General features: G+C 46.4%; 5 protein-coding genes across 13 annotated transcripts; all 5 read left to right on the top strand.

Moving 5' to 3' along the window:
- Positions 1-364: 364 nt before the first annotated feature.
- Positions 365-8019, top strand: LOC119122557 (acidic mammalian chitinase-like). 3 transcript variants are annotated; one of them, XM_037250905.1, is made up of 13 exons: positions 365-455; positions 1276-1359; positions 5246-5313; positions 5392-5418; positions 5500-5704; positions 5883-5939; positions 6334-6499; positions 6613-6737; positions 6803-6926; positions 6988-7170; positions 7266-7382; positions 7467-7599; positions 7688-8019. In XM_037250905.1, exons 3-13 carry the CDS (start codon positions 5289-5291, stop codon positions 7945-7947), a joined length of 1422 nt encoding a protein of 473 aa, XP_037106800.1. In that variant the 5' UTR covers positions 365-455; positions 1276-1359; positions 5246-5288; the 3' UTR covers positions 7948-8019. The 3 variants fall into 3 exon arrangements, with proteins under 3 accessions (XP_037106800.1, XP_037106799.1, XP_037106801.1); XM_037250904.1 differs by lacking the exons at positions 365-455; positions 1276-1359 and adding an exon at positions 5116-5160; XM_037250906.1 differs by lacking the exons at positions 365-455; positions 1276-1359 and adding an exon at positions 5145-5164.
- Positions 8020-8792: 773 nt separating this feature from the next.
- Positions 8793-11884, top strand: arfrp1 (ADP-ribosylation factor related protein 1). Of its 2 annotated transcripts, none has more exons than XM_037250926.1 (7): positions 8793-9127; positions 9913-10000; positions 10081-10163; positions 10406-10487; positions 10680-10750; positions 10996-11077; positions 11150-11884. In XM_037250926.1, the coding sequence occupies exons 1-7, from the start codon at positions 9035-9037 to the stop codon at positions 11182-11184; spliced, it is 534 nt and encodes a 177-aa protein (XP_037106821.1). In that variant the 5' UTR covers positions 8793-9034; the 3' UTR covers positions 11185-11884. The 2 variants fall into 2 exon arrangements, with proteins under 2 accessions (XP_037106821.1, XP_037106820.1); XM_037250925.1 differs by having other exon boundaries at positions 10977-11077.
- A 238-nt stretch (positions 11885-12122) lies between these two features.
- On the top strand, positions 12123-15394 carry LOC119122560 (serine/threonine-protein kinase 35-like). The gene is made up of 3 exons (XM_037250915.1): positions 12123-12775; positions 13188-13924; positions 14038-15394. Exons 1-2 carry the CDS (start codon positions 12289-12291, stop codon positions 13907-13909), a joined length of 1209 nt encoding a protein of 402 aa, XP_037106810.1. The 5' UTR covers positions 12123-12288; the 3' UTR covers positions 13910-13924; positions 14038-15394.
- A 556-nt stretch (positions 15395-15950) lies between these two features.
- On the top strand, positions 15951-21189 carry atxn7l2a (ataxin 7-like 2a). 3 transcript variants are annotated; one of them, XM_037250881.1, is made up of 11 exons: positions 15951-16147; positions 17173-17241; positions 17341-17390; positions 17505-17689; positions 17771-18099; positions 18233-18315; positions 18561-18775; positions 19022-19187; positions 19308-19429; positions 19909-20857; positions 20966-21189. In XM_037250881.1, exons 1-11 carry the CDS (start codon positions 16018-16020, stop codon positions 20981-20983), a joined length of 2316 nt encoding a protein of 771 aa, XP_037106776.1. In that variant the 5' UTR covers positions 15951-16017; the 3' UTR covers positions 20984-21189. The 3 variants fall into 3 exon arrangements, with proteins under 3 accessions (XP_037106776.1, XP_037106774.1, XP_037106775.1); XM_037250879.1 differs by having other exon boundaries at positions 15952-16147; positions 17341-17689; XM_037250880.1 differs by lacking the exon at positions 15951-16147 and adding an exon at positions 16203-16756 and having other exon boundaries at positions 17341-17689.
- Positions 21190-21285: 96 nt separating this feature from the next.
- ldlrad2 (low density lipoprotein receptor class A domain containing 2) lies at positions 21286-25535 on the top strand. 4 transcript variants are annotated; one of them, XM_037250917.1, is made up of 6 exons: positions 21287-21390; positions 21489-21783; positions 23213-23677; positions 24076-24225; positions 24362-24505; positions 24579-25535. In XM_037250917.1, the coding sequence occupies exons 2-6, from the start codon at positions 21693-21695 to the stop codon at positions 24875-24877; spliced, it is 1149 nt and encodes a 382-aa protein (XP_037106812.1). In that variant the 5' UTR covers positions 21287-21390; positions 21489-21692; the 3' UTR covers positions 24878-25535. The 4 variants fall into 4 exon arrangements, with proteins under 4 accessions (XP_037106813.1, XP_037106812.1, XP_037106811.1 ...); XM_037250919.1 differs by having other exon boundaries at positions 21290-21783; positions 23213-23288; positions 23391-23677; XM_037250918.1 differs by having other exon boundaries at positions 21286-21783; positions 24365-24505.
- Positions 25536-26527: the final 992 nt, after the last annotated feature.

Below are 26527 nucleotides of genomic sequence, written 5' to 3'. Positions count from 1 at the left end.
CCACTACACCTGGAAACCATCGAACAACTCAAAGCACGGATTTAAGTATCTTTGCAAAATAACATCACGTCTCATTAGACTTGCTGATGATCTTCTCTAGTCACCAAAGGTGTGTTGTCGTCTGGCTTATTCTTCAAAAACGCAGACGAAGCGGGAGAGTGGGTGTGTTAACTGTAGTCTTGAATCGCTCACCGCCACGTAGCGGCGCTCCTGAGCATGTGCAACATCAGTGTGGCATGCTGGGTAGTGTAGTTTCTGTTATATGCTCATAACAACACCAAAGGGATCCATCTAAAATGGAAGGAAACGCAACATGCAGTAAGTAGACCTTTGGAAAATATGTTGGCGTCTAGATGTTCACATAGACGACCAGCAGCCGACGTGGAGCCTCAACTCTTGTAGTTTCAACATCAGCTTTTGCGTGGAAAACATACGTCACGACATGCAGGTCAAACGTACGCGGCTTTTTCCTTGATTAACGTTTGATCGACAGCCAAGTGGCAGACTTTGTTGATATTCTTCTGCGATGGATGGATGGATGGATGGATGGATGGATGGATGGATGGATGGATGGATAGATAGATAGATAGATAGATAGATAGATAGATGGATAGATAGATAGATAGATAGATAGATAGATAGATAGATAGATAGATAGATAGATAGATAGATAGATAGATAGATAGATAGATAGATAGATAGATAGATTGATTGATTGATTGATTGATTGATAGATAGATAGATAGATAGATAGATAGATAGATGGATGGATGGATGGATGGATGGATGGATGGATGGATGGATGGATGGATGGATGGATGGATGGATGGATGGATGGATAGATAGATAGATAGATAGATAGATAGATAGATAGATAGATAGATAGATAGATAGATAGATAGATAGATAGATAGATAGATAGATAGATAGATAGATAGATAGATAGATAGATAGATAGATAGATAGATAGATAGATAGATATGAGCAACAAACAAACTCGAGGAGCTCGTGTCGAAGCAACAAACAAACTCGAGGAGCTCGTGTCGAAAAGATGCTCCTGCGGAGAGCTTCCAAATGTTTGCAATACTCACTCCAAACAGTTAGTAGTGCTTGCTGCACAGTGTACTCACTGGCGTACCTACCTACGTACGCATGGTAACGGAGAAAGCTCAATTCAAATAGAACCAAGTGCGCGCGTTCTTGCCAAGGTTCCTTGTTTTGACTTGACACTGGCGCAGCGCAGCACATATTGACTTGAATCTTTTTTCCTTTCAGCAATTCCAAGATCTCATTACTGTAGCATCGGAGTGCTCTCAGTTCCCCGCCCCTGAAGGCAGCACTTTTGGGAAAATGTGGAAGGTATGTCTCTCATGAGTAGAAAATAAAAAGTGGTTTGAAGAGACCGTTTTAATAACAGGCTGGCTTGCACACCTCGATTGATTGGGTCATCGTTGCCCAGTCTAGTTGTCAGTCTAATTAGATTGTTGTTGCCACTTGCATATTTATGCAATAGCTGCGGCTGCGTCAGATATTTTGATTTGAAGCGCTCTATTTTCCGTTTACATGTCAAATACACTACAATAATAAAGTTGACTATTCAAGAACATCTCTTTATCCTGAGACGCACACGACTCCGTGAGTAGCGTTTGAGACGACGTCGGTAAGTCGTGCGTGGGCTTGTAGCGCTTTAACTACAGAACTCTAACTATCTTCTAAGTTGCTACAATACTTTATCATCTGTCATTATTGAAAATACAGCGGAGCCGACCGCGCAACTGCACCGCGCTGGTCGCATTATTGTGACAGAGCCGTCGCTGAAATTTAGAAAATATTTTTAAAGTCCTGATGTACTTTCCAAAATTGAAGTGGACATCAGTGCGCAGCGAGCTTAATTTTGTCCGATCGCGCAACTGCAGCGCACCGCCGAACGCGCAACCGATGCGCGCCGCCGACCGCGCAACTGCACCGCGCTGGTCTCATGATTGTGACAGAGCGGTCGCTAAAATTTAGAAAATATTTTTAAAGTCCTAATGTACTTTCCAAAATTTAAGTGGACCTCAGTGCGCAGGGAGCTTCATTTATTAAATTAAAAAAATTTATTATTAAAGTCCCAATGATCGTCACACACACACCTGGGTGTGGTGAAATTTGTCCTCTGCATTTAACCCATCCCCGTGTGATTTTAATCCATCCCCTGGGGGAGAGGGGAGCAGTGAGCAGCAGCGGTGCCGCGCTCGGGAATCAGTTGGTGATCTAACCCCCCAAGTCCAACCCTTAATGCTGAGTGCCAAGCAGGGAGGCAATGGGTCCCATTTTTATAGTCTTTGGTATGACCCGGCCGGGGTTTGAACCCACAACCTTCCAGTCTCAGGGCGGACACTCTACCACTAGGCCACTGAGCTGGTCCGCTAGTCCGATCGCGCAACCGCAGCGCGCCGGGCGCCCAGTGTCGCATTGCTTTAGGCGCGTCTTTGTGTTTTCAAAGTCAAAGTCAAGTCAAAGTCAGCTTTATTGTCAATCCCTTCATGTGTCAAGACACACAAAGTTTTAGGATGGCTGTACTGCATGCTCCCCCTTGCTTCCTTTGGAGGCATGATTCGAGTTGATGCAATCCTCAGAGTAACGAGAACGTAATAACGAACGGAGTCAGTTGGCATGCGGGTCCTCTCGGCTCATCTCGCGAGGTTCGACAACCGAATTTCGTCCGACATCCGAAGGGAAGAAATCTCGAATTTTTTGTTCGAATACCGATTTGTTCGAGAACCGGGACGTTCGAAAACCGAGGCTCCACTGTACAACATTCATGATCCCTTTTCCCATACAACATTTGTTATCTCTTGTTATCGCGTTGATAACATTTTACATAACATTAACGTAGGCATTTTCTTTTTACTTTGAACACTGACTGCACACAGGAACATTGAACAATGACCCTTCAAGTGTAAACGCTTAGGCCACCGCCGCCGGGGGAGGGGGGGACGCTCGTCCGGAAGCTGTCACATAACATGCGTCCCGACTGAGTGGGAAGCTACAGCTATATCGTTGAGTTGTGTACCACCCATCTTCTAACGTGTGTCTAACACAGGGGTGGGCAAACTTTTTGACTCGCGGGCCGAACTGGGTTCTAAATTTGGACCGGAGGGCCGAACCAGGAGCAGATGGACGTAGTGTTTGTGTGAAGTAATATAAGCGACCTGTAAAGGTCATTGCATAAAAGATTTTGGCCTTTAGTAGGTAGTAAAGCATGGATATTCCAAACAAGTTTTTTGAAAACAAATGCATTTATTAACAGCATTAAAAAAAAATCACTAAAAAACTGCTATCAGTGATTCTCATCAAATACGACACTATTATTATGAATAACAGTCTCCATCACTTCAGTGCCTGCAGGTCAGATTAATGAAATTTTTTTATCTTATGAGATCACATCAAACAGCAAACATTCTGACCAAATATATCATCTTGAAGAATCGGTGAAAGCATACATCCAAATAAAGTAATCAAAACGGCAACACGGTGAGGGGTATCTGAACATCAGAGCAGAGTTTTAACTCACAAACACCTGGTAACAGAGGTGAGGAAACGGGAAACACTTCCTTAAAGTAAGCCTTAAGAACTTTACAGGTTAAGATTAGTCGCAAACAGGTGGTGGGTGCATCAATGTCCTTGAGCATCCTGCATTGTTTGAAAATGAGAATGGTCGCTAGTTTCAATCCCTGCTATGTGTACAAATCATATTCAAAATGCATTTTTTTACAACAAACTTGAGAGCCTCTCCTTCATTTTCAGTGGGAACAGTGTTGTTGGTCTCCCTTTTTTGCTAGTGCATCATAGTCTGGAGTAAAATTTGTTGTGGCAATTCTTAGGAGAGATCCGTTTACCTCGATCTGTGACGGGTTGATGTGGCTGAACGTCACGTCGCGTACGTCGAGCCAAATTGGCCACTCTTTTAACATTCGGCACTCACTTCTTTTCTTCGGGCCACTCATTTTAATGGAAGGATTCCAGGGGAAGGTTTGTGGGTGGCTTTAGCGTAAAACTGTATCTGAAAGCTCAGCGAGCGAATTACAAGAATGCTGTCGTCACAGCCCACGCTCTAAATTCGGGACTGATACAAATAGAGCGCGAGTGCGCCATGTCCGTACTACTGAGTACGTACTGAGTACGTACGTACACGCACTTGTGAGTGTGCACCGAGCTTTCTGACACGGCTTCCGGTAGTAAATGCGCAGGCGAGCGGTTCCCCATCTACTGGGGAAACGCAGTCATTGCAGGCAAAATGACAACAACAAAAAATTTAATAATACAATTAATTCAGGGTTGGCGGGCCGGATTAAACGGTCCCGTGGGCCGGATGTGGCCCGCGGGCCGTAGTTTGCCCACCCCTGGTCTAACACAATGGCCTCCCTCCCTCCCTCACACATGCGCACCATTCCTTCCCAAGGAATCCCTGGTCTGCGTTAATGATCTAAGACCTCGCTCGACGACCTTTCCTTTCATTCCTCCCTTATTCTCTCTTGGCAGCCAACTCCACATTTTGGCCCGCTTGCAGGGGTGTTAGCGGACGGGCCCGCTCGTTGAAGTCACGTTGTCGCTTCTCCTCGGACAGTCTCTGTTTGGTTCCGAAAGGCGTCACGTTTGGCCGTCGGAGGAGTAGGGCCGTTGGGTGCTGTGGCAGACAAATACCATCTTCAAACTAGCTGTGACTGGACTGAATGTACTGCTGAAGCTCAATCTTCTAAATAGACTATAACATACCTAGTCTTTTTATTGTTGCTCATGATTCAATTCAAGTCGTACGTTAAAAATGCTGAAGCAGCAATATAGTGAAAGGAAAAAATGAAGTCACTGGCAATACATCTAATCAGTGCAATAAAATGAACGGCGAGGCTAATGGATTACAGACACTCGTTGTTTTTCTGTCACCTACGTTACATAACAACACATGATGCTCACTGAACTTCAATGTAGATTATCTGAAGTGCAGCGTTAAAGAGTTGTATATCTGGTCAATAATTGTCGAGGTGTTTTTCAAACTTGCATCTTCTTATCAAAATACGTCTTAATATTAATGACTTTTACAACCTGTGCTCCACTTCCTTTGTGTGTATAAAAGACCGGCTTCGCTGCTGCTCTTTGGGTCTCTCATCCGGTCCCACGGTGAGTGAGTTTAGCAAGCAAAACAATCTCTGTTTTTTCTTTTTCCTGGATTCTGGCGAATAACAGGCTTCCGATTCTTTGACAGTAACCCAGTCGTCAACTCGTGCTGAATAAAGCAGCAAATCAAGATGACCAGGCTTACCATACTTGCAGGTATCCCGATGATCAGATCTGTGTCAAGTTCCACATCTCTTTATGTTCACCATTGTAACTATGTCTCTATGTTCATAGGCTTGTGTCTGGTGCTATGCCAGCTGGGTAAGCACGTTGCTTTTTTGTCTTCTAGGCTGTGAAATCCTTCCCATTCAACTCTGTGTGTGTTTGTTTAATTCCACGTAGGATGTGCCACCAAAATGGTGTGTTACTTCACAAACTGGTCCCAGTATAGACCCGGTCAGGGGAAATACATGCCGCAAGATGTGGACCCCTACCTGTGTACCACCCTTATCTATGCCTTCTCCATCATCAACTCCAACAATGAACTGGTTACGTACGAGTGGAATGATGACGTTCTGTACAAATCTTTCAACAACCTGAAGACCAAGTAAGTGCAGTGTTGAAACCGCAAAGTCACTCAAAGCCTCTTTCCATGCTTTGTTAGTGAATATGTCACACCGAAGTCAAATTCCTTGTTTGGCACGCTCAAACATGGCGAATAAAAAACTCTTGAATCTTGAATATGTACGGTTGTGATGACGCACTCACTACCTTGCTATCTGCAGGAACCCTCATCTTAAGACTCTCTTGGCCGTCGGCGGATGGAACTTTGGTTCACGACAGTGAGTAGTAACGTTTGAACCTTGACTGATAAGTTGCGGGCTGGGCTGCCCATATCGTGGTACCAATGGCAAGCGGTGTCGTGCGTTGTGAGTCGTTTTTGGACTGAAGTAGTATTTAGTACAAATCATTGACCAATCTCAATTTCAAGATATGATTGTAGACGTTGTGAGTCGTCATTTTTTGCCAAAAGTAGTATTTAGTACAAATCATTGACGAATGTTGTCATCTCAATTTCAAAATCTCAAGATAGGATTGTCGACGTTGTGAGTCGTCATTTTTTGCCAAAAGGAGTATTTAGTACAAATCATTGACGAATGTTGTCATGTCAATTTCAAGATATGCGCGGCCGAAATGTTTGACACATCTCTCGAATCAACGTTGACATCTCTTTAGGTTTTCCATCATGGTGTCCACAGCAGCCAACCGTCAGAAATTCATTCAATCTTCAATCAAGTTCCTGAGGACTCACGGTTTCGACGGTCTGGATCTGGACTGGGAATACCCCGGAGCTCGCGGGAGCCCCCCAGAGGACAAGCAGAGGTTCACTTTGCTCTGCAGGGTATGGGCATTGGCCACACCTCTTCCTTCACTTTTTGATCGTACCGATCCAGTCGCTTCGACGTCATATACGTACGTAATATATACATAACGTCTGGGCGTTCCTTCTTTCAGGAACTTGTTCAAGCCTATGCTGCAGAGGCCAAGAGCACGGGTAACGCTCAGCTCATGGTGACTGCTGCGGTGTCTGCTGGAAAGGGGACTATTGATGGAGGATATGAGATTGCCGAGATTGCCAAGTAAGTGCATTGGCGTTCCGCTTGCAAAACTCCATACGACGTGAGCCTCGTTCTGTTTGACTAAGGGAATTGGACTTCATCAATGTGATGACCTATGACTTCCACGGAACTTGGGAGCAGTTCACTGGTCACAACAGCCCTCTGTTCCGTGGCTCAAAGGACTTTGGAGATCTCATCTACTTTAACACCGTAAGCCACAGTAAATTGACCAGTGGCGCTAGTACACTCTTCAAAACGCTCCATCCATTAGGACTACGCCATGAAGTATTGGCGAGACAACGGCACCCCTGTGGAGAAACTGAGGATGGGTTTTGCCGCCTACGGTCGTACTTTCCGTCTGACGTCGGCAGACACTGGAGTCGGAGCCCCGGCGAGCGGACCTGCGTCAGCTGGTCCGTTCACACGTGAAGCTGGATTCTGGGCCTACTACGAGGTACCGTAAACAACATGCGACATTTACAAAAGTGCCAGTTGAATTGAATACAACAGCAGCGTAGAAGCTCACTTTCTTGTTTGTCTGTGGTTCAGATTTGTGGCTTTATCAAGGACACTACCGTCCAATGGATCGAAGACCAGAAGGTTCCCTACGCCACTAAGAACAACGAGTGGGTGGGATTTGACACCAGGGAAAGCTACGAGAACAAAGTAGGTTGCCGTTTGCTGGAAAACGTTTGACCTACCTACCTGCCTGCCCATCGGACCTGTTTCTATCTCCGTCCGTCCCACTAGGTGCGTTACCTGCAGGAGCAGAAGTATGGCGGTGCATTCGTGTGGGCCCTGGACTTGGATGACTTTGCTGGACGATTCTGCGGGGCCGGCAACCATCCTCTTCTGTCTCATCTACGAAAACTTCTCAATATTGGTAAATGGAAACGCTGACGCTGCCAGGATCAAGTCAATCCAAAATGTTTCACTTCAATCACAAACTTATCTCTTGCTGTACCATTCAGAGTTGCCCCCACTCCCTCCTACCACCACCCCCAAACCTGGTGCTAGCACCGCTTCTCCACCCACTACCGCTGCAACCACCACCACCACCACGACCCATGCCCCAGGGTCCGGCTTCTGTAACGGCAAACCCGATGGCCTGTACCCCCACCCTGACGACAGAAACAGCTTCTACATGTGCGCAGGTGGCATCACCCATGTGAGGAATTGTGGAGCTGGATCTGTCTACGATGATGGCTGCAAGTGCTGTGTCTGGCCATGAGCAATGACCATGAGCAATGACTAATGTATATAACAACTGATGCAAACACCTATTAAAGAGACTTATCCCGCATCTATTGTCTTTCAACATTTAAATATGAATATTGTTTTTAGTGTGACCAATGTAGATGACTTTATCGTCTCGAGATGTTCCGCTGAAATATGGCAGATCAACACATTGAAGGGCTACAGTTAAATTCCATGGTAGCAAAACACACACACACACACACACACACACACACATATATATATATATATATACAGTATATATATATATATATATATATATATATATATATATATATATATATATATATATATATATATATACAGTATATACAGCATATACAGTATATATATATATATATATATATATACAGTATATACAGCATATACAGTATATATATATATATATATATATATATATATATATATATATATATATTCATTTAATACTTGAATAAATCAATCTAAGACTGATTATTGAGATTACTGCAGGAGTCAAACTTGGACGTCAACAATACAATCCGGACAGCAAGCCCCACCCATCCTGAAACTACGAAGGCATTCTTTCAATTTGCACAAAATGAACTGGTGTTTTAATGATTCGAGTACACATTTCATAACAACGCTTGCATGCATTCCCCATCAATACATTAATGATATTGTTAGTGTTCTCGAGATTCGTTTTATTTTTGGCAGTTTTGTTTCTCCGTAGTCGAACGCAAAAAAAGCTACGTGTATCGGGAAATGTAGTTTTACTGCGGGTTGACATCAACGAGTAGACCGTTGACAACAATAACGCTGACTTCATTTCCCACAATGCATGTGACTCTACACTGTTTGGCGGACGTCGATGACGTGTTCACACGTGATCGTGGTCCACATCCGCTTGCTTCAGTGGGCTATAACAGACGTCGACATTTTCACTTCTCGTTTACGGATTTGTAATTCTTAGACACTAAATTGTTTTCGTCAACTATGGAAACGCATTGGCATGAAATGAAATCATCATCTTCTGTCGACTGAACTAAGTTAAAAGTCACATTGACCAGTATTGCGGTTCAATTTGGACCTTTTCCCTCGCGATGTATACTTTGTTGTCTGGATTCTATAAATACATGTTTCAGAAGGATGAATACTGCATTCTAATTCTTGGATTGGATAACGCTGGGAAAACGGTATGTTCAGCCTCATCTGTAGGAGGTGCTGTCATTGTTGGGATCGCCGTTCGGTTGTTCACGGATGTGAATTTTGTCATTAGAACTTTTGAAGTTACCTGAGTAAAGTTGAGGCCTACAATCCAATGTTTTTGATTTCCTTATATGACGATAAACGAGCGAACTGGTTTCGCTCTCTTATCTATGCTTGTCCTTGTCAACGGTCGACAGTCTAATCATGTATTTGATATTGTTTATGTGTGCTATACATGACGGCGGTCAAGCCAGCCGTCTTTCATTTTGTCGTGGTCAAGCCAGCCGCTCTAGAAAGAAACGTGTGATAGGTGTTTTCAAAACATTTGAAGCATTGGAATGAAATCGTTAGAGGTGTATCTCCGTTAGAGGTGTGTCCCATGTGGGACGATCATCCTGCACAGTTTGGGGTCACTAGGTCACATGACCCGGGAGCTATTGAGCTAAAACGCTGATATTTCTTTACCGTAATAAATTTGGTCCAAATAGTTGAAGCATTGAAGTGGAATTCTAAGAGGTGTGTACCTCAAACAGCCCATGTGGGAGTATCATCCTTCACAGTTCCACATCCTTCATTGGAGCGACCTGTTGACCCCAAACAGTGAGAGTTGAGTGTCTTGCTCAAGGAGCGGAGGAGCGAACCACCGACCTCCCGGTTGGAAGGACAATATGGTTTTGCTACATATCCACTGAGCAATTGGTTGTTTTATGGTAATGATCAAATATAATGAATGTCATTGTTTAACTTGTGTGTGATGACTGTGTGTTTATAGACCTTTTTGGAACAAACCAAAACAAAGTTCAGCAAGAACTATAAGGGAATGAATTTGTCCAAGATTACAAGTACAGTTGGACTGAACAGTAAGTGTGTGTCCCATGTTTGTATATGTTGATACGATAGTTGCTGCTCCATTATTGGTCTCAATTTGAATCTTTTACAGTTGGAACTATTGATGTGGGCAAAGCGCGTCTAATGTTCTGGGATCTGGGAGGCCAGGAGGAACTTCAGTCTCTTTGGGACAAAGTAAGTAGCTTCTCGCAATGACAACCAATTGTGTCTACTATGTCAAAAGCTGCTTTTTAAGAGAGTTGCTGCTAATTAAATCTCGACCGGTCAGAATGTTTAAAAACAATACATTAGGGCTAGAAATAATTGCAACTCCTTCGGGTGGCATCCATCATTCTTCTTCAAAGAACAAAAGAGTTGAGAACGTTGCGCGCGAGAGATATTCCTATCCATTGAACAATGTTTGTTTTCCCATTTAGTACTATGCAGAGTCCCACGGAGTTATCTATGTGATCGACTCAACTGATGAAGAACGACTTTCGGAATCAAAGGAAGCCTTTGGTAAGTCACCCTACACACTGGAGTCGAGTTGCGGACTTGCAGTAATCATTCTCTGGCTAGTTCCAAGCTATGCTAATTGCTAAGCTAACCTAAGATTGACACAGCATTTCGCTGCGCAATGAACTCATTTACACATTGAATTGTATTTGTCTCTTTGTGAATTGTGATGCTTCCTTTTTCACCTGATTGTAGAGAAAATGATAAGCAGCGATGTGTTGGAAGGTGTCCCGCTCCTTGTTCTGGCCAACAAACAGGACGTACTGGTACTGTAGAGTTCTAGTCCGATAAATGCATGCATCCGTCCGTCCATCCATCCATTTATCTTACATTCATACATCTCCATTTTCTTCCCTGTGGTTATTTGCAAAATGTTCGAATGTGGGGGATCAAATGTTTCAATTCCAATGTAGAGTGGATGTTGCCAGAATCCTCCCCAATTCACTCGACACAGTTTGGTTGCATCACCTTTTGTGTCTGCTCTTTCATCAGAACTGTTTGTCCGTACCAGATATTAAAACAGCCTTCAGTGACTGTGCACCCAAGATTGGCAAGCGAGATTGTTTGGTCCAACCATGCACTGCCTTGTCAGGGTGAGTAGACCGCTCGAGTAATGCCACTGAGAACATGATGGTAGCTCAATTCTATTTCCATCTCTGATGCAGGGACGGAGTCAACGAAGGCATCGAATGGATGGTGAAGTGTGTGATCAGGAACATTCACAGGCCCCCCAGACAGAAGGACATCACATAGAAGGGAATCAAAGGCCTTTCCTGTCATTTTGGACTCTTCATCTCGAATATTAGAGCTGAAATTTCACCCTGTCTGCTCTGACTGTGACCAACTTGACTCTTTTCAGGGAGTCGCTGATGGCGTAGGGGTACACGTGCGTGTCTTGTGTGCTGACATCGTGAGTTCGATACCCACATATGACGGTGTGAGTGACGGTGTGAATGTGTGTATGAATGACACAAAAAAAAAAAAAAAAGCTTGAGTTTTTTCTGCTTTCGGAATGACAGACAAGAGTGTCTCTCACTGATATTAAACGGTTATCTTTCCTCACATTTGTAAAGATTGTCAACTTCATATGACTTTTGTAAGCGTCAACATTCCCCATTGGATAACGTTTAATGATACTTCAATGCCAGCAATGAAAACGCGCAAGCGACCTCTCAGTGGAGGTCTGCAGCCAGGAAGGCTTTTATTTTGAAATGAACCGCGCGCATATCCTGTCCCGTCACAGTGGAGACTCCAGCGGAAGCGACCTCACAGTGGCGGCTTTATTTTGATATGAACCGCGTGCATATCAAAATGTGTCATTAAGTTTTAACTTGGATGCCCACAACATCTCTACTTCTAATTGAATACCACAACAATGGAAAAATAAATACATATTTAAGTATCGACTGAAGAAGTGTTTTTCAGAAGATGAATGCATAGTTATGAAAGAGAATGTATTACCTCTGTGAAAAATGAACTAAAATGTGTGGAGAAGGTACTCTCGAGTAAATCTAGTCGATTTACATAATTGAATCAATCGCGACGCCGATATGGCTGAGTATTTGGAAGTACGCGTCCGTCAGCTGACCTCAAACAGCGAGCTTTTATTTTGATAGGCGCGGAAGTGTATGCCTACATATCGCGATGGCTTGACTAGCATTTCCTGTCCACTGTGCCACACATCTGGTTTCTTTCATGTCACGGCCGTTCAGAATACGAACAAGTCGTGGCATTAATACTGCTGCGTTGCCGGCGAAAGCATGCGGACACATTCCTTTGTTCAGTTTGAATCATTGGATCCACGATGAGCGCACTTGGCGACAACTGGCGGAGACGCACGAGGAGCTCGCGAGCCAGCAACAAGCTAACAGGAGAAGGAGCTGACGAGTCCGCCGTGCTACGATGCCTGAGCGAGGCCAACGCAGGAGAGGATCATGAGATGGCGGATGATATCGGCTTCTTGAAGCAAGACGACTTGGATAGGAAGGTCATGGCCCCGCGCTACAGCCTGCTCCGTGAAATCGGCAGGGGCACATATGGTGTCGTGTACGAAGCGGTGGCCCGGAGGTCTGGTGCTAGGGTCGCCGTCAAGAAGCTCCGGTGCGACGCACCGGAAAACGTCGAACTCGCCCTCCAGGAGTTCTGGGCGCTAACAAGTTTGGAGAAACGCCACCAAAATGTTGTCCAATTAGAAGAGTGTGTTCTGCAAAGAAACGGAATGGCCCAAAAGATGAGCCACGGCAACAAACGGTCCAAACAGTATCTGCGGCTTGTGGAAACGTCTCTCAAAGGTACAAATCGTCGTTTTTCTTTCCCAACGGCTGGCTGGCTGGCTGTGCCAAGGCACCCACCCCTTGAAGGGAGGGACAGTGCTAGCTAGTGCTGTCAAGTCCAGTAAGCTTGAGCGACGCGACCCGACGGACGCTGCATCTTCTCTCTGGGAGCGGAGCGTAACGTAACGTGCCGTGGTGTCGCCGCCATGACACGGCTGGCTTTATTGGGGGAAGGGCATGACACGTGCCAGCCGTTTCGAGAGTAGCAGTGTTGGGCCAATCATCGTCACTTACATGTCATTCATTACGAGGGAAAGACTTGACTTGTTCCAAAACGTCCAATGATGAATTGCCGTTTTTGTGCAGTCGCATAGACCAGTACTTGCTCTGTTGAACAACAATGTACTACGATGTGTTGTGTACGCCGCAGGTGAGCGAGTGCTGACGCCTCCAGAGGAGCCATGTTACTTGTGGTTCGTCATGGAGTTCTGCGAAGGAGGCGACCTCAACCAGTTCATTCTGTCTCGACGCCCCGACTCGCAAACCAACAACAGCTTCATGTTACAGCTGACCAGCGCTGTGGCATTCTTACACGAGAACAAGATCGTACACAGAGACCTGAAACCGGACAACATCCTCATCTCGGAGCGGTCGGGGACCCCCGTCCTCAAGGTTGCCGATTTTGGCCTGAGCAAGGTTTGCGCCGGTTTGGCCAATAGCAAGGAGAGCAAAGAAGTTGAGGACAAAAGCAAGAGCGTCGTCAACGTCAACAAGTTTTGGTTGTCGTCGGCGTGCGGCTCGGACTTCTACATGGCCCCCGAAGTGTGGGAGGGCCACTACACGGCCAAGGCTGACATCTTTGCTCTGGGCATCATCATTTGGGCCATGTTGGAAAGAATTACTTTTATCGACGCCGAGTCCAAGCGAGAGCTCCTGGGAACGTACGTGAGACGAGGAGCTGACATTGTGCCCGTGGGCGAGGCGTTGTTAGGAAATCCAAAGATGGTGCTCAATATCCCCCAGAAGCACAGGTCGTGCATGTCTGACGGCGTGCGGAAGCTACTGTTGGACATGCTGGCCGTTAACCCTCAGGACCGGCCCGACGCTTTCCAGCTCCAGACCAGAATGGACCAGCTTGCGTGTCCTACGTGATGAATCATTTTGCAGGTAAAGCTCTTGACGTCTCTCCGACGTATTTCAGAAGAAGAAACAAAAAAAAGAAAAAGATTTCTCAGCAACCATGATTTGAAACAAACCAAAATGTTCTTGTGTGTCTGCAGACATGACCTGGCTGGAGCTGCTACTTCACTGAAATGTCCCTGTTGTATGTGACCAATGTGAAGTTGAAGGAGGAAAGCCACTTGTGATCTTAACATCAATAACTAATCCCCGAATGACCTTTTTTTGATTGTCCTAATAAAAGAAGGAACCTTAAATCTCCGGGGAACAAACACCTCCGCTGTCATGGTACAAAAGAAAATGGCCAATTATTTTTGTGCAATTCGCTGATTCGAATGTTCATGTAACGCTGCCCCCCACTCCCCATATTTAATTTGACTGCTGTCTGTCACAACTTCAATTTCTACGACGGCCTCATGCCAGCTTAATAAATCCATCATTTTATTCAGGGCTTTGTTTGTGTACAAGATGTGTGTCAAGTTAGACACTTGAAGCACAGACCGGTTGAAGCACAGCTGATAGCAGCTTTCCACTCACCACACCTCGTAGTGCCTTCGCTCAAGTCAATGTTTGGCCTTTCTTGAGTGTTGTTTTTCAAGGAACACGAATGCTCTTGATTTTTGTGTAGATGAAGATGTGCTGTGCTGCGCTGCGCTGCGAAGCTGGCACCACGCACACTTGGTCATAATATTTCCCACAAGCGCCCATCATGTTCCAAGAGCAGTTATGTCGATGTGTTTGATTCTTCTAAATGCTTTGCCTTCAGCAAAAGTCGAGTGAGCCTTTCTTTTCCACCCTTACCAAAGAGTCCAAATGCACTACCTCGTCTTTTTTGCTGAGCCTTTCGTTTGTTTCCAGCAAAGACATTCCACGACCAATTCACAAAGACAGTTTTGCAAAACAAATGTCGTTTTCAGCCATTGCAGGAATTTGTACACTCGAGGCCTCGAACTGTAAACGAGATTTGGAATCATTTTGCCCTTTCCCGATGTGTCCAAACAAACCTTTTGGTTCTGATTTATCTGTACCCTCTCATGTGTCTTATTTCATTTGCCTTATTTCACTTTGAATCTCCCACTTGGAAAAAAAGGATTTTCTTGAAGTGAGATGATGAGATCACTTTTCTGCCTTTATCATTATTATTATTTAAAAGGGGCTTGGGGCATTGTAATGGCCTATGCAATGTTGGTGATCCATTCTCAGCAACATGAGAAATGTTTGGGGGCTAGAATGTATGGCCTATGCAATGTTGGTGATCCATTCTCAGCAACATGAGAAATGTTTGGGGGCTAGAATGTACTATATAATGGTCACATGGCAAAAAGTGAACATCCTCGTGCTGATGATTGCATGAAGCCGTTCTTCAAACTTCTGTTTTCTGTGCCTCACACTTGGAGTGCAGAGAATGCCACTGCTTCCTCTCAATCACACTTAGAAATAAAGTACCACTACTCATAATCCTTTGTTTTTGGCTTTCTATTTATCCTGGGAATCAATGTGTTAGATTTTTTTTGTTGCAATATATTTGATCAAATCATTTATAACTTTTTTTTTTTTTTTTTTTTTAAATCTCTATCATGCATAACTTGTGACTGACGCGCTTGCTTGGTTCATTTCTATCCTGAGTGCAGAGCCAATCTGCGTTTCCCTTTGTGTCCACTGGGTGGCACAAGACAATGGGGAAAAAACCCCAACCTCTCAGATAGACGCGTTATCGTTTCCAAATTAACTGACGTCTATTATCATTTACAACACTCCTAGTGAGAGTAAGTTTGCTTGACTATCATTAGCATGCATAAATGATGTCAAACTGTTTTAGAATACACAAAAGAGTGAGTGCAGTTTACGCGTGCCTTGTCAACTCAGGACCATTCCGGGAACTTAGTCATGTAGTAGTTGTCTTTCTGAAATCCGTATGAAGTTGGAATCATTGGATCAGCTGTCCCTGTGGTTGGTTGTTTTCCGTCTTCTTGAACGCGTCCACCCACGACAAGTTCCAGGCCAGTCAGTCGAGTCAGGTCGAAACGAGAGGAGACGAGACGAGAGCGCGACTTATGACGTAAGTAGTTTGCCGCGCACTGATGATGGCGGTGCGTGAACGCGCAGTGAAAGTAATGGCTGCTCTTGATCGGCGGGTGCCTAGCCTCGATGATTTCGTGGGTCAAAGCTGGACTGCTTGGACCGAGTGGGCCGGGGTGACAGCACCTCATGGTAAGAAAGCATAATGACGCCACGACTGGCTGTTACAAATCCGTTCCACCCAAAAGCCAGGGTTTATTTTCGTCAAAACGTAGGGCAGAGCTAGCCATGTTACCCAAACAAAGACCCTGCCGGGTCCTAGCGCTGGATGGGTAACATGTTGCTCTCCCTCCACTGGCTCCATCTGCATAGGAGTTGGCATGAAAAAATGACCGGCCCAACTAATATGGCCCATTGTCCTTTGGAGTCTGCTGTTGGGGCTCATGCAACTAGGGCTTGTCGACTGTTGCCACTTTTGATCAGACCAAACCGGGCAGCGGGGACATCAGGGCAGAATGAAGCTAGTAGGATGGCTGTGCCTGCCTGCCTGCCTGCCTGCAAGCCCGCCCGCTCGCCTGCAACTTCTTTCCGTCAGAAGCTAGGCTAGCTTGCTAATAAGCGAGACATCCAAATGGTTGACTTGCTTAGCGTTAGCATGCCAGCTCGAGGATGGATGATCCTGAGCGTACACACCGACCACCCGGGTGATAGAGGAGGAGTCTGATGCTGCTGCCGCCGCCATGCAAATGCTGGCCCAGCCAGCCTTTGCTACTGTCAAAGGCCACTTTCCGTCTTATTCCGGTACTTGACCCCGATTTCTTTCGCGAGACGTGTCCACGTACAATGTACTGACGTTGGCCATGTTTGCGCACCCGAGGACAGTTCTTTTCCAAAATAGTTGGCCCTTGCCAGCTTCCAGTATTTTGCGCTCACCCATTGTTTGGCATCCATCCATCCATCCAGTTGCAACTCTGCTTACAACTCACCAATAAAGCCTGGCTACACACATTCATATTCTTGTTTTCTTCGAAGCACACTTGAACATTCTACGAGACACATTTCATTCAGTGACCTGTGCACCCGTTTGCTCAACTTCGTTTAATGTCACGTTTTTGTGCATACATATTTATCATTTTAAGTAGAACTTAATTGACTGTACAACTTCATATGGTGATGGGGCATATTGAAAATATTCTTGTGTGTGTTTTTTCTTTTAGGGGCTGATGTGGATGACTGCAGTAAAAATGGCAAAAAGGCTGCAGAGGCAATGTCACTCAGCAAGGAGGGTAAGTCTTGCATAAGTTCTTTTGAAAAACTTTAAGATGAGTTTGTGGTGGTTGTCGTTTGAAGTGTGAAACGGAAGGCCATTTTTGTTCTTCTCACAGACATGTCGATCTTCGGCCTGTACCCCGGCTACGACGACTTCTACCTTGTGGTGTGTAGCCACTGTGCTCAAGTAGTGAAACCACAAGCGTTTGAGAAGCACTGCGAGAGGCGACACGGTCCTCTGGCCAAACTTTACGCCCGAATACGTTCTCCGACCCCTCAGTCCCAGCAGAGGCCCCATCACGGCCATCCTCCTTCTCAGGGGACCAATTCCATTCCCGCTTCAGCGTGGGATGGTCGAGGAGGCCAAGGCGGTGGCGGCAGCGGCGGATCAGTAAGAGCAGCCCTACAAGCCCCTCCCACGCCACCTCAGCACAGACCTGCCAAAAACACAAAGGATGGAGCCAGGTAATCACAAATGGAATGTTTTAGGATTTCTGTGGTGCCTATGGAGGAATATTGTAGTGGTGGCTTATCTGTCATCAACAGACATTCCCCGCTGGAAAAACCCTCCCACAACTGCAGCAGTAGCAGCAGCAGCAGCAGCAGTAGTAGTAGTTGCAGCAGCAGCAGCAGCAGCAGCAGCTGCAGCAGCAGCAGCAACTGCAGCAGCAACTGCAGCAGCCACACAGATTCATCAGTGTTCAAGCAGCCGCCGCCTCTGGACTCTCCGATTAGCTCGCCACCTTCATCCATCAGAGACCCCCCGTGGCCGCACGGAGGCACCCCGCCTGGTAGGCCTTCACCCTCCCAAAGAAAGGATTCTTCTCCAGCAAGCCACCACCGTATTCCCAGGCCATACAACAAAGTGGCCTCCAGTAAGTGCTGGCCATCATGTAAGGAAGATAGCTTTTGGAAGCTCCATGCTCATCTTGGACTTTGTTATTGTCAATGTAACAATGAAGTGTGTTCCAAGTTGCTTTGAGTGCCAATGCTTCTCTGTGCTTCTAGAAAGAGAGTGTGACTTGGACAAACACTGCGGTGTCCTTGATCCTGACAGAAAGAAAGTCTGCACTCGCCTTCTGACATGCAATGTAAGCTCCAAACATTCACATTTGGACTTTTTCCCTTCCGATTATGAGCCAGACAACCCCAAACTCTCTTGATTGTAAAATAACGGTGATCAACGCACACATTTTGTGTACATTTGTCCCAGCAAGTGTTGAGACGTTTGAACTTAAAAGGTGCCAAAGGCTATGGGCTGCCGACCGACCGACCGTTCTGAATGTTTTGAGGCCGATGTTGAAAAGGAGCTGACTCAATGTGTCCTCTTCTTCAGATCCATTCCATCCATCAGCGTAGGAAGGTGCCGGGTCGCAGTAAGAATTTTGACCAGTTAGTGGCTGAACTCAAGACAAAGGTTCGCGACAAGGGCGCACAATCAGCGGAGGGAGGTTCCTCCTGCGGACGCTCCCCTAGCCCCGAGGCACCCGGAGAACAAGATGGGGGGGCTCCACCCTGTCGGAGACCTTTGGCCAGCCTCCCCGCTTTCAGGTTAGCGCTGCCGAAGCTATGGTACTGGGTGGGCAATTTAGCGTAAGGACTGCTTGCAGTGGCAGCCTCGATGGCACGGCATTGTAAGGAAGGAACATGCGTACATCTGTTGTAGCTTATGTCCACAACCCGAGTCGCCCTTTTACGTACAAATGCTGCATTTGCTTTTTGGGATCCCCGCCCGGATAACTTTTCTTAATTGTTCAAATGTGGTACCCACTGAAGCGGTTGCCTTTGTCTTTCCAGTCGCCCCACAGCTGTTTGGGAGAGCAGCCCTGAGGATGACGGCCAAGCGCAAGATGAGGGGAGCCCTCTTGTCCACGGAACAATTTCCAGCGACGAAAGTGAGGCGGAAGGAACGGAGGACCCTGTTGATTTGCCATCTTCTGCTACGCACCCAAGACCAATAGCAGTGAGCATTTCTTGCTTTACAATATTGAGAAAAGAAACAAAGAAGTTACTGCATGTGGATATTCAGTAGAGATGAAAAAAATCAATCAATATGAACTACAATGCGTCCGCTCTCCCCCAGATGTGCTCGTTTGGCAGCATTGTTTTGGGCCACGGCATCTACACATTTGACAGACGGCTTCACCACTTGAGGTCAGCTTTTAGTAGCATGCTCGAGCAGCACATCAGCGCCCATCTTTGGAAGTAAGTCAACTCTTTTATGTTTTTCCATAGTTCAATGGTTTGTTTCGAAAATGTCAAATCGTTGACTAATTGAAATCTTTCAACCAAATGAAGATTTGTCGTCCGATGAACGAGAGGACACAAATGTTGGCCGTCTGTCTGCACGCCAGTATTACGCCCCCTCAGTACTTTGCATTATTGACAGCATCAAGTTGGTATGGCACCTTTGGCGCAGTCAAGATGCTTTGATAATGGCCACCCTTTCTGTTCCCTCATTTTCCTTTTGACAATACGTTTCCAAGTAAGGTAAGTTTGCTGGCCAATCAAGTGTCTACTCTCATTCAATGTGTATTAAAACAACGTCAACAAAAACAACAACAACAACAACAACATTTCTTTTGGAAAAAAAAAATCCAAATTTTAGATCAACCACAGGTAATCATGCAAATGTGGACACTGAGAAATTGATTCAAGGCCCTGTTGTATTTTTGGGATTCCAGGAAAATACCTCAAGCCAGCAGCCATCCGTGTCCGACCCCCTCGCCCAAGATTGGCCCCTCGTCGTCTCCCACTTCCTCGCTCTTGCATTGTAAAGTCCGATCAGCCGCTCATACCAAGCCCCCCCTCAAAACCTCCTCGTCGTTCAGTCGTCTGCTGGGAAGACGCGCGACGTCCGAGAACTCTGCGAGTTGCGGGGGTGGCGCGGGAGGCGCTCATCCGGCGTCTCCGGGTCATCCCGTGGTGGCTGCGCATCACGCCGGTCCGGGGCAGCCCAAGAATCCGGTCGGGCGTCCTAGCAAGCAGATGACCAAGCTGCGAGAGGACGCCGTGGCCGCCGCCACCGTCCGCAAAAGAAAAGCCCCATCCCAGGAAGGGGAGCATTCGGGCCCCAACAGGAACTGCGTTAGCCTCCAGGATCGGGGGCGCCCGCCCTCCATGGCCTCTTCTCCCATTGCCGCCGCCCCCCCGTCCTCCTCCAAAGCCCCTATTCTCTCACCTCTTCTCCACGGACAGACCAACGGTACGCTGTCGTCGCCCGGGAGCAAAGGCCGCCTCCAGCCCTCTCCGGCAGAGTCGCACTCAGCAGCCGCCAAGACAGTCTGGACCTACAGACGGACTCATTCGGAGACTTCCTCCATGAAAACGTCCTACTGTCGGAATACAGTGGGGGACTCGGGACCGCTCGGTCAAGGGGGCGGGCGGGCGTCGGAGCACCAGGGTTTGATGAAAAAACGCAAGGGGATGGGCCTGGAGGATCAGTCGCCCTCAGCGCAGCGCCTGGGCGTGCCGCCTTCCTCCTCCTCCTCCTCCTCCTCCTCGTCCTCCTCCTCCTCCTTGTCCACTCCCGCCTCCTCTTCTCCTCGCTCCAACTTCTACCCGTGGAAGGAAAGTAAGACTCCGGTCTCCGGCCTGGCTGGTGGCCTGGAGAAGAAGCTGGCCACACAGAAGGTGAGCTGTCGCTCCCAGGCTGTAACGGCAAACACGGCCATGCTATGAAACGGGCTGTCGGTCAGTCGGTGACGAATTGGTTGTTTTTTCTCGTCCCTCCTCCCGCAGCCAAAAGTGCACCATTAATTGTGCCTGCCTTGACGAGCCACAAGAGGGAGCCAGCTCGACTTGATCCCAGACGGGCAGCTGGATTGTGCCTGAGCACGTGCACGCTGTGTTCATGGTGCTGTTTGAAAGGAACATTTGGAATGGATGGCTATGGACTTGAAATACCTCAAAATCATCCAGTTATGCTGCTAAATGAAATATGTTGGTTTCTTAAAAAAAAAAAAGAAAAATTAAACATCTCCTTTATACCTACATGTTCTGGCTTTTCTATTTTTTCAAATGAAATGCACCAGTTGTGTACCTTGAAAACTCTGCTTGATTTTGCAGCAAGCATGCATGCGTGTGGAGTGGCGTGGTCGCCTCCATATGAGTCAAAGGTTTGGAATTGATCCTGCTGCTTTTGTCTGCGGTCCCACCCAATTGAGGTTAGCAACGTTACACTTCCAACGTACATCATTTGCGCTTTGCAGCTGCTTTCTTTTGACTTTTTTCCTTTTTTTGTTCAACTCTGCTGCCTTGACAGCTGATTGGTCGTCTGTCGTCGTGGAGATGTCAGGGACCGTAGGTGGGGGCAGGCGAGGTGGGAAGCTCTGCGTTTCGGCGATGGCCCCTACGTTGTCCCCCTCCCAATTGAAGTCCCCAGCGCGGACATTGTCGGAGCGACCGACAATGGCGCTGATATGCGCCTCTCTGTGAGTGTGTCCTCATTGACGCTGCCGGCGGGAGGATGGAGATTCCCGCAGACGTGTCCCGTGGGCGCCTGGTCACGCTGTTACTCTGCTTTTTGAGTCTCCACGGGTCAGCAACCATCGACACAGGTTAGATCTCCACGCTCCAAAGTATGAAGGACACGTGTGTGCGTGCGTGCGTGCGTGCGCAAGCCTTGTGTGTAACGTGCTGCTTTCAGTTTATTGCTTAACTAACAGTCGTAATCCTTAAATGCTTTGACTGTACGTCTAACTTGACTTGAAGACCAATGAAGTTAGCTACTGGGCCTCACATGTGAAAAAAAAAAAATTCAGTTGTGAAGTCATCTACTTATTTTTCCTCAATTTTGTATTAAAACAGCATGCGCAAACTCACGTTTACCCAAGTTCTATTTTTATACGTATGTGAAAGCTGGGTCATATAATGTAGCAATATAAATTTGGGTCTTTCATTTGTCAGACTTAAATACTCATAGTTCATGTCTAGTCTTCTTTTCCTCAAAACAAAAAATGAGACAGGAGAGCTTCCCATATTGTCTGCATGCATATTGTCTGTTATTCTACCAAAAATTCTGTGGAGGCTTTTCAATAGTGCGTGTGAATGATGTTACCTCATTTCCCTTTAGTGTTTGGCAAACAACCAGCCTGAGCAACCCCCCCTGCATGTGCATGCACAAGTACGTGTGCGTGCGCGCGCACCAAATGAATCGTGGCTTTCATTTATGACGATCTAGTTTTCAAAAAACTCTGCCGAGTGGAGGGAATGAGCATTTCCCAGCGGCCGACGGCGGGCTTTGAGACATTCCTGGAGGTCGGTGCAGGAGGAGCTGATGGTTTCCCATGGAAACAGAGCTAATAAACTCCATGGGCGATTGTTCTCATTATTTGGCAGGGCGGCTGAGATGAGGCCGTCAAAGCCGGCCGGATCTAGCTATCCTGCTCCGGCCTATGAAGTAACGCCGCTGCTTGTTTGATGGATGCTGCTTTTGCCACATTTTCAAACAATCAATTCAAGTTTACTACAGCTAAATAAGGAATACAAAAGTATCACATCTTGATGTGAAATAGTGCCATCTGCTTTTTCCAACCACTAAGCATAGAAATAGTTGTGTTATTTTAACAATGTCTCCCAAATGATATGTATTCACAAAATGTATGATTTATGTTTATTTGACAAACGTCACATGTTTCATTAGTGGTGGTCAGCAAATTGAAACAAAACGAGTTTTTTTTTTTTTTTTTCATTCTTTTGCGCTGATTATGAATTTGCCCTTGTTTTTTTCTCGAGCACGCCAGGTTTGAAGAACAACAACAACACCAATAATACAAATAATAATGTCATTTGTAAAATACTATATGGAGTATTATTCATTCGTGGAGGGTTCGACTTGTCAACAGGCGGACTTGTCACAACGTTTTTTAATCAATCAGTGTTGAAAATATTTTTAGGGACAGATAAAAGCATCTCTGACGTGTGCAGAGCACTGGCTGCTTGCAAGTCTGGTCGTAATGCTAATGGGTTGCTTGCTGGTCTCCTCAGTGAATGTGGTGGATTTCTGCGGTCAGACCATCCGGGGCGACGGCATGATCATCAACTCCCATCAAGAATCCAAAAAGTACTACTTTGTCACAATGGGGACCGACTGCCATCTGACCATGCAAGGCAGCTCCCCGAAGGACAAGGTCCAGTTCCACTTTCGCTTTTTCCTTGTTTACAGTTTGTTGCGAGTTGCCCCTCTGAGCCCGGCGCCCCTGCTAGCACTGGACGCAAAAGTGGAGCCCACCTCTGGGGAAAGCTCAGGGGGGGATCCCTGTCACGCGGGCTCCTTCGTTCAATTTTACGACGGACGGGACAGGAGCTCGCCTCTTCTCGGACCTCCTCTTTGTGGCAAGAGTCCACCGCGGCCGGTGCTCTCCACAGGAAACTACCTGACCCTGCGACTGGTCACCCGTGGTACTCAGCCCAGAGTGGACTTTGTGGGGGACTTCACATCCTTCAGACTTGGTAAACACGCATTTGCACACTTCCTGAGATGATTTGAATCCTAAAGGTTCCCTAAATCTCCTCATGGTCACCCCCATCAAAGGGCACAAATAGATGGCACAATTTAGGAGGACTCTGTAGTTCATTTGCATCTCAATGGGAATGGGCATTCCTTTGAGCACAACAAAGTGGACTGAGCAAGGAACCACAACGGAAGGCGACACAACGGAAGGCGCCACAGCATGATAGCCCGGTTCTTTCGCGTGTTTATTGATGAATGTTTTGCCCCTCTTTGATGGAGACTTGCCACTCACTCACTCACTCACTCACTCACTCACTCACTCACTCACTCACTCACTCACTCACTCACTCACTCACTCACTCACTCACTCACTCACTCACTCACTCTTCCTCCTCAGGTTTCAACCATTCTTTGTGCAGCAGTGAGCCTTACTTCACTTGCAGGAACGGAAAGTGTATCCCACTCAGTCTGGTGTGCGATGACAAGGGCATTGACAACTGCGGGGATGGGAGTGACCTGGAAGAAAATCTAACCACAGGGTGCAAAGGTCAGTCAGATTGATGTGTACATTCATTTCCCGACTATCATCGGTGCACAATCTTTGAATGTTACAGCCTGGAGCGGCTTATCTATGGAGCATTTGTTTTGGTCAATTGGGACATTTTGGTTGTGTCCTTCATCAGCAGGTCAGCTTGTAGCAGCAGAGCAGCCAGCAACAGCAGTAGCAACGCCGCCGCCACCTCCATCTTTTGTCAACTCCCCCACAGTGCCAACACACTTCAACTGTGGAATTCCACACAGCACTCCTAGTTATGAGTCTGTTTCCGGTAAGTCAAATCTAACTTTTTCTTTTTAAATCATCGTTGTATGTCATTTCTTGAAACAGTCATTGTTTTGCAGACTCTCCTGCCTCTGTGTCCTTGTGGGTACTCTTCATGATTGTGGGTGTGCTGGTGGGATCGGCAGTGCTCTGCTGGTGCTGTTGGTCTCCCGGCTGGTTCCTGTGGCGCATAAGTATTTTCCGCTTTCTGTCACGCTGCAACTCACCGTGCGCCTCTTGCCAACTCTGCGTCAACAGCTGCGCTTCCAGCAAGGAGCAGCGTCTGGCAAAAGTCAGCCCACAGCCACCGCCCAACGGCGTGCTCGTCACCGACGCTGACGAAAGGCTTTCTGCCGCCGCCGCCGCCGCCGGGCTTTAAGCAAAAAGCACCACAAAAAGTCCAGTGTGACGAATATTGAGCAAGAATTCCTCAACATGGACTTTGACTCACATCAAGCTTTTTTGGAGGAATTGGCTCATCTAAAATAGCGGAAAGCATTTGACTACAGGAAAAACTGTTTTTGTGATTTTGTGACTATGAAAAGCAGGGTGTAGACTTGTCTTGGATTGCAGCATGTTTCACTTGTCATGGGTTCTAGTTTTCTCTCTAAAACCTTGCAGAACATCTTATCAGGTGCTTAGTGTTTGTTATACGCCTAAATGGCCATTTTACGCCGACTTTGGGGTCCAGAGTTTGAGAATCGCGTTAACCCCGAAAGCGCTTTGTATACAAAGTCTTGGGGGTTTTTCTTTTAGAAAGGCGTGCTTTTAGGCAGCCAAAGGGGTCTTTTGTTAGGGTCATTTAGGTCAGGCATGTTTCTGGGCAGCTGAAGGGGTCCTTTGTTACATTCATTTGGTCAGGCATGTTTTGGGGCAGCCGAAGGGGTCCTTTGTTACATTCATTTAGGGCAGAGGTCCGTTTACGCCGCTCAAGTCTGTTGACGTTTTATCAAAAGAGAAGCAAATATCACATAGATTGGTCATTTTGATGCTATGTGAATTGCATGGAAGAAAGAATAAAGCAGCCACTTATTCTACGACCGTGTACGCCCACGCTCTTTCACTTGAGGTGTTTCCGCCAACTTAGAATCGAATCGAATCGAATCGAATAAAGCAGTCATCATGATCAAACAACTCCCTAGCTAGCGCTAAGGTTTACACCACGCTAGTCATTTAGCTTCCTTCAGTCTGTACTTGAGCCGGTTGGGGAAGATTACAGGACCAAAAGCCACTTGTGTCCTCACTTAGTCTGTCTTTTTTTTCCAAAGTTCTTCTGTCCGTTGCGTGTGGAGGATATTTACAATTCCCTTTGGTTCACAATTGCTCCAGTAGTATGTGGGCCCTTAAAACCAGTTGAATTAGGCAAGACGAGATATATGTTGTACGTATAAACTGTGACCTAATTGTTGATCCTAGATGTATATTGACAAGAGCATGTCATAGACACCTGGGAACTGTCTTCCTTAAAGAAAAGATGTGTGTATTGCCCAGATAGATAGGATTCGTGTGTCCTCTTTGTCACCGACTCCAGATGGAGTAGCTCAATAACATTTGCTCCAGCAGCCACGGTGTGTGTGTGTGTGTGTGTTGTGTGACGACATTACACACAACCTACAGCAGTCTTTTAAAGATTTTGAGTAAGACTCAAGGCCATCGGCCTAAAGCGGAAATATAGTGTTTCTAAGCTCCCCACGTTGCCAGGCAGCAACACACCAATGGACTTTTTTTTTTTTCTTTCATCGGCCCAAGTGTACAAAATATGTGCATCAACGTATAATATACATGAGTCACACACATAAAGTTGTGCCTTTGTGTCACTCAAGATAAGGTCAACACTCTATTTGAATGTTTTTGTCATTAACTTGATATACGCATTCTTTACTCTGAAAAAAAGTTCAAATGGTAACGTAATGCTAAGTAGTGAGAAGGACCTTTGCTAAGCAATTGTGACATGTCTCTGTCTAGTAAAAGAACAGACAATCCAATGTTGCTACATTATGGGACTGTGGTTCAAATTGGAAAGTTTCCA

The sequence above is a fragment of the Syngnathus acus genome, chromosome 5, assembly GCF_901709675.1.
Source record: "Syngnathus acus chromosome 5, fSynAcu1.2, whole genome shotgun sequence".
Taxonomy (NCBI): Eukaryota; Metazoa; Chordata; class Actinopteri; order Syngnathiformes; family Syngnathidae; genus Syngnathus; species Syngnathus acus.
Note: the sequence above shows the minus strand (reverse complement) of the source record. Positions and strands in the feature narration are given on the sequence as shown.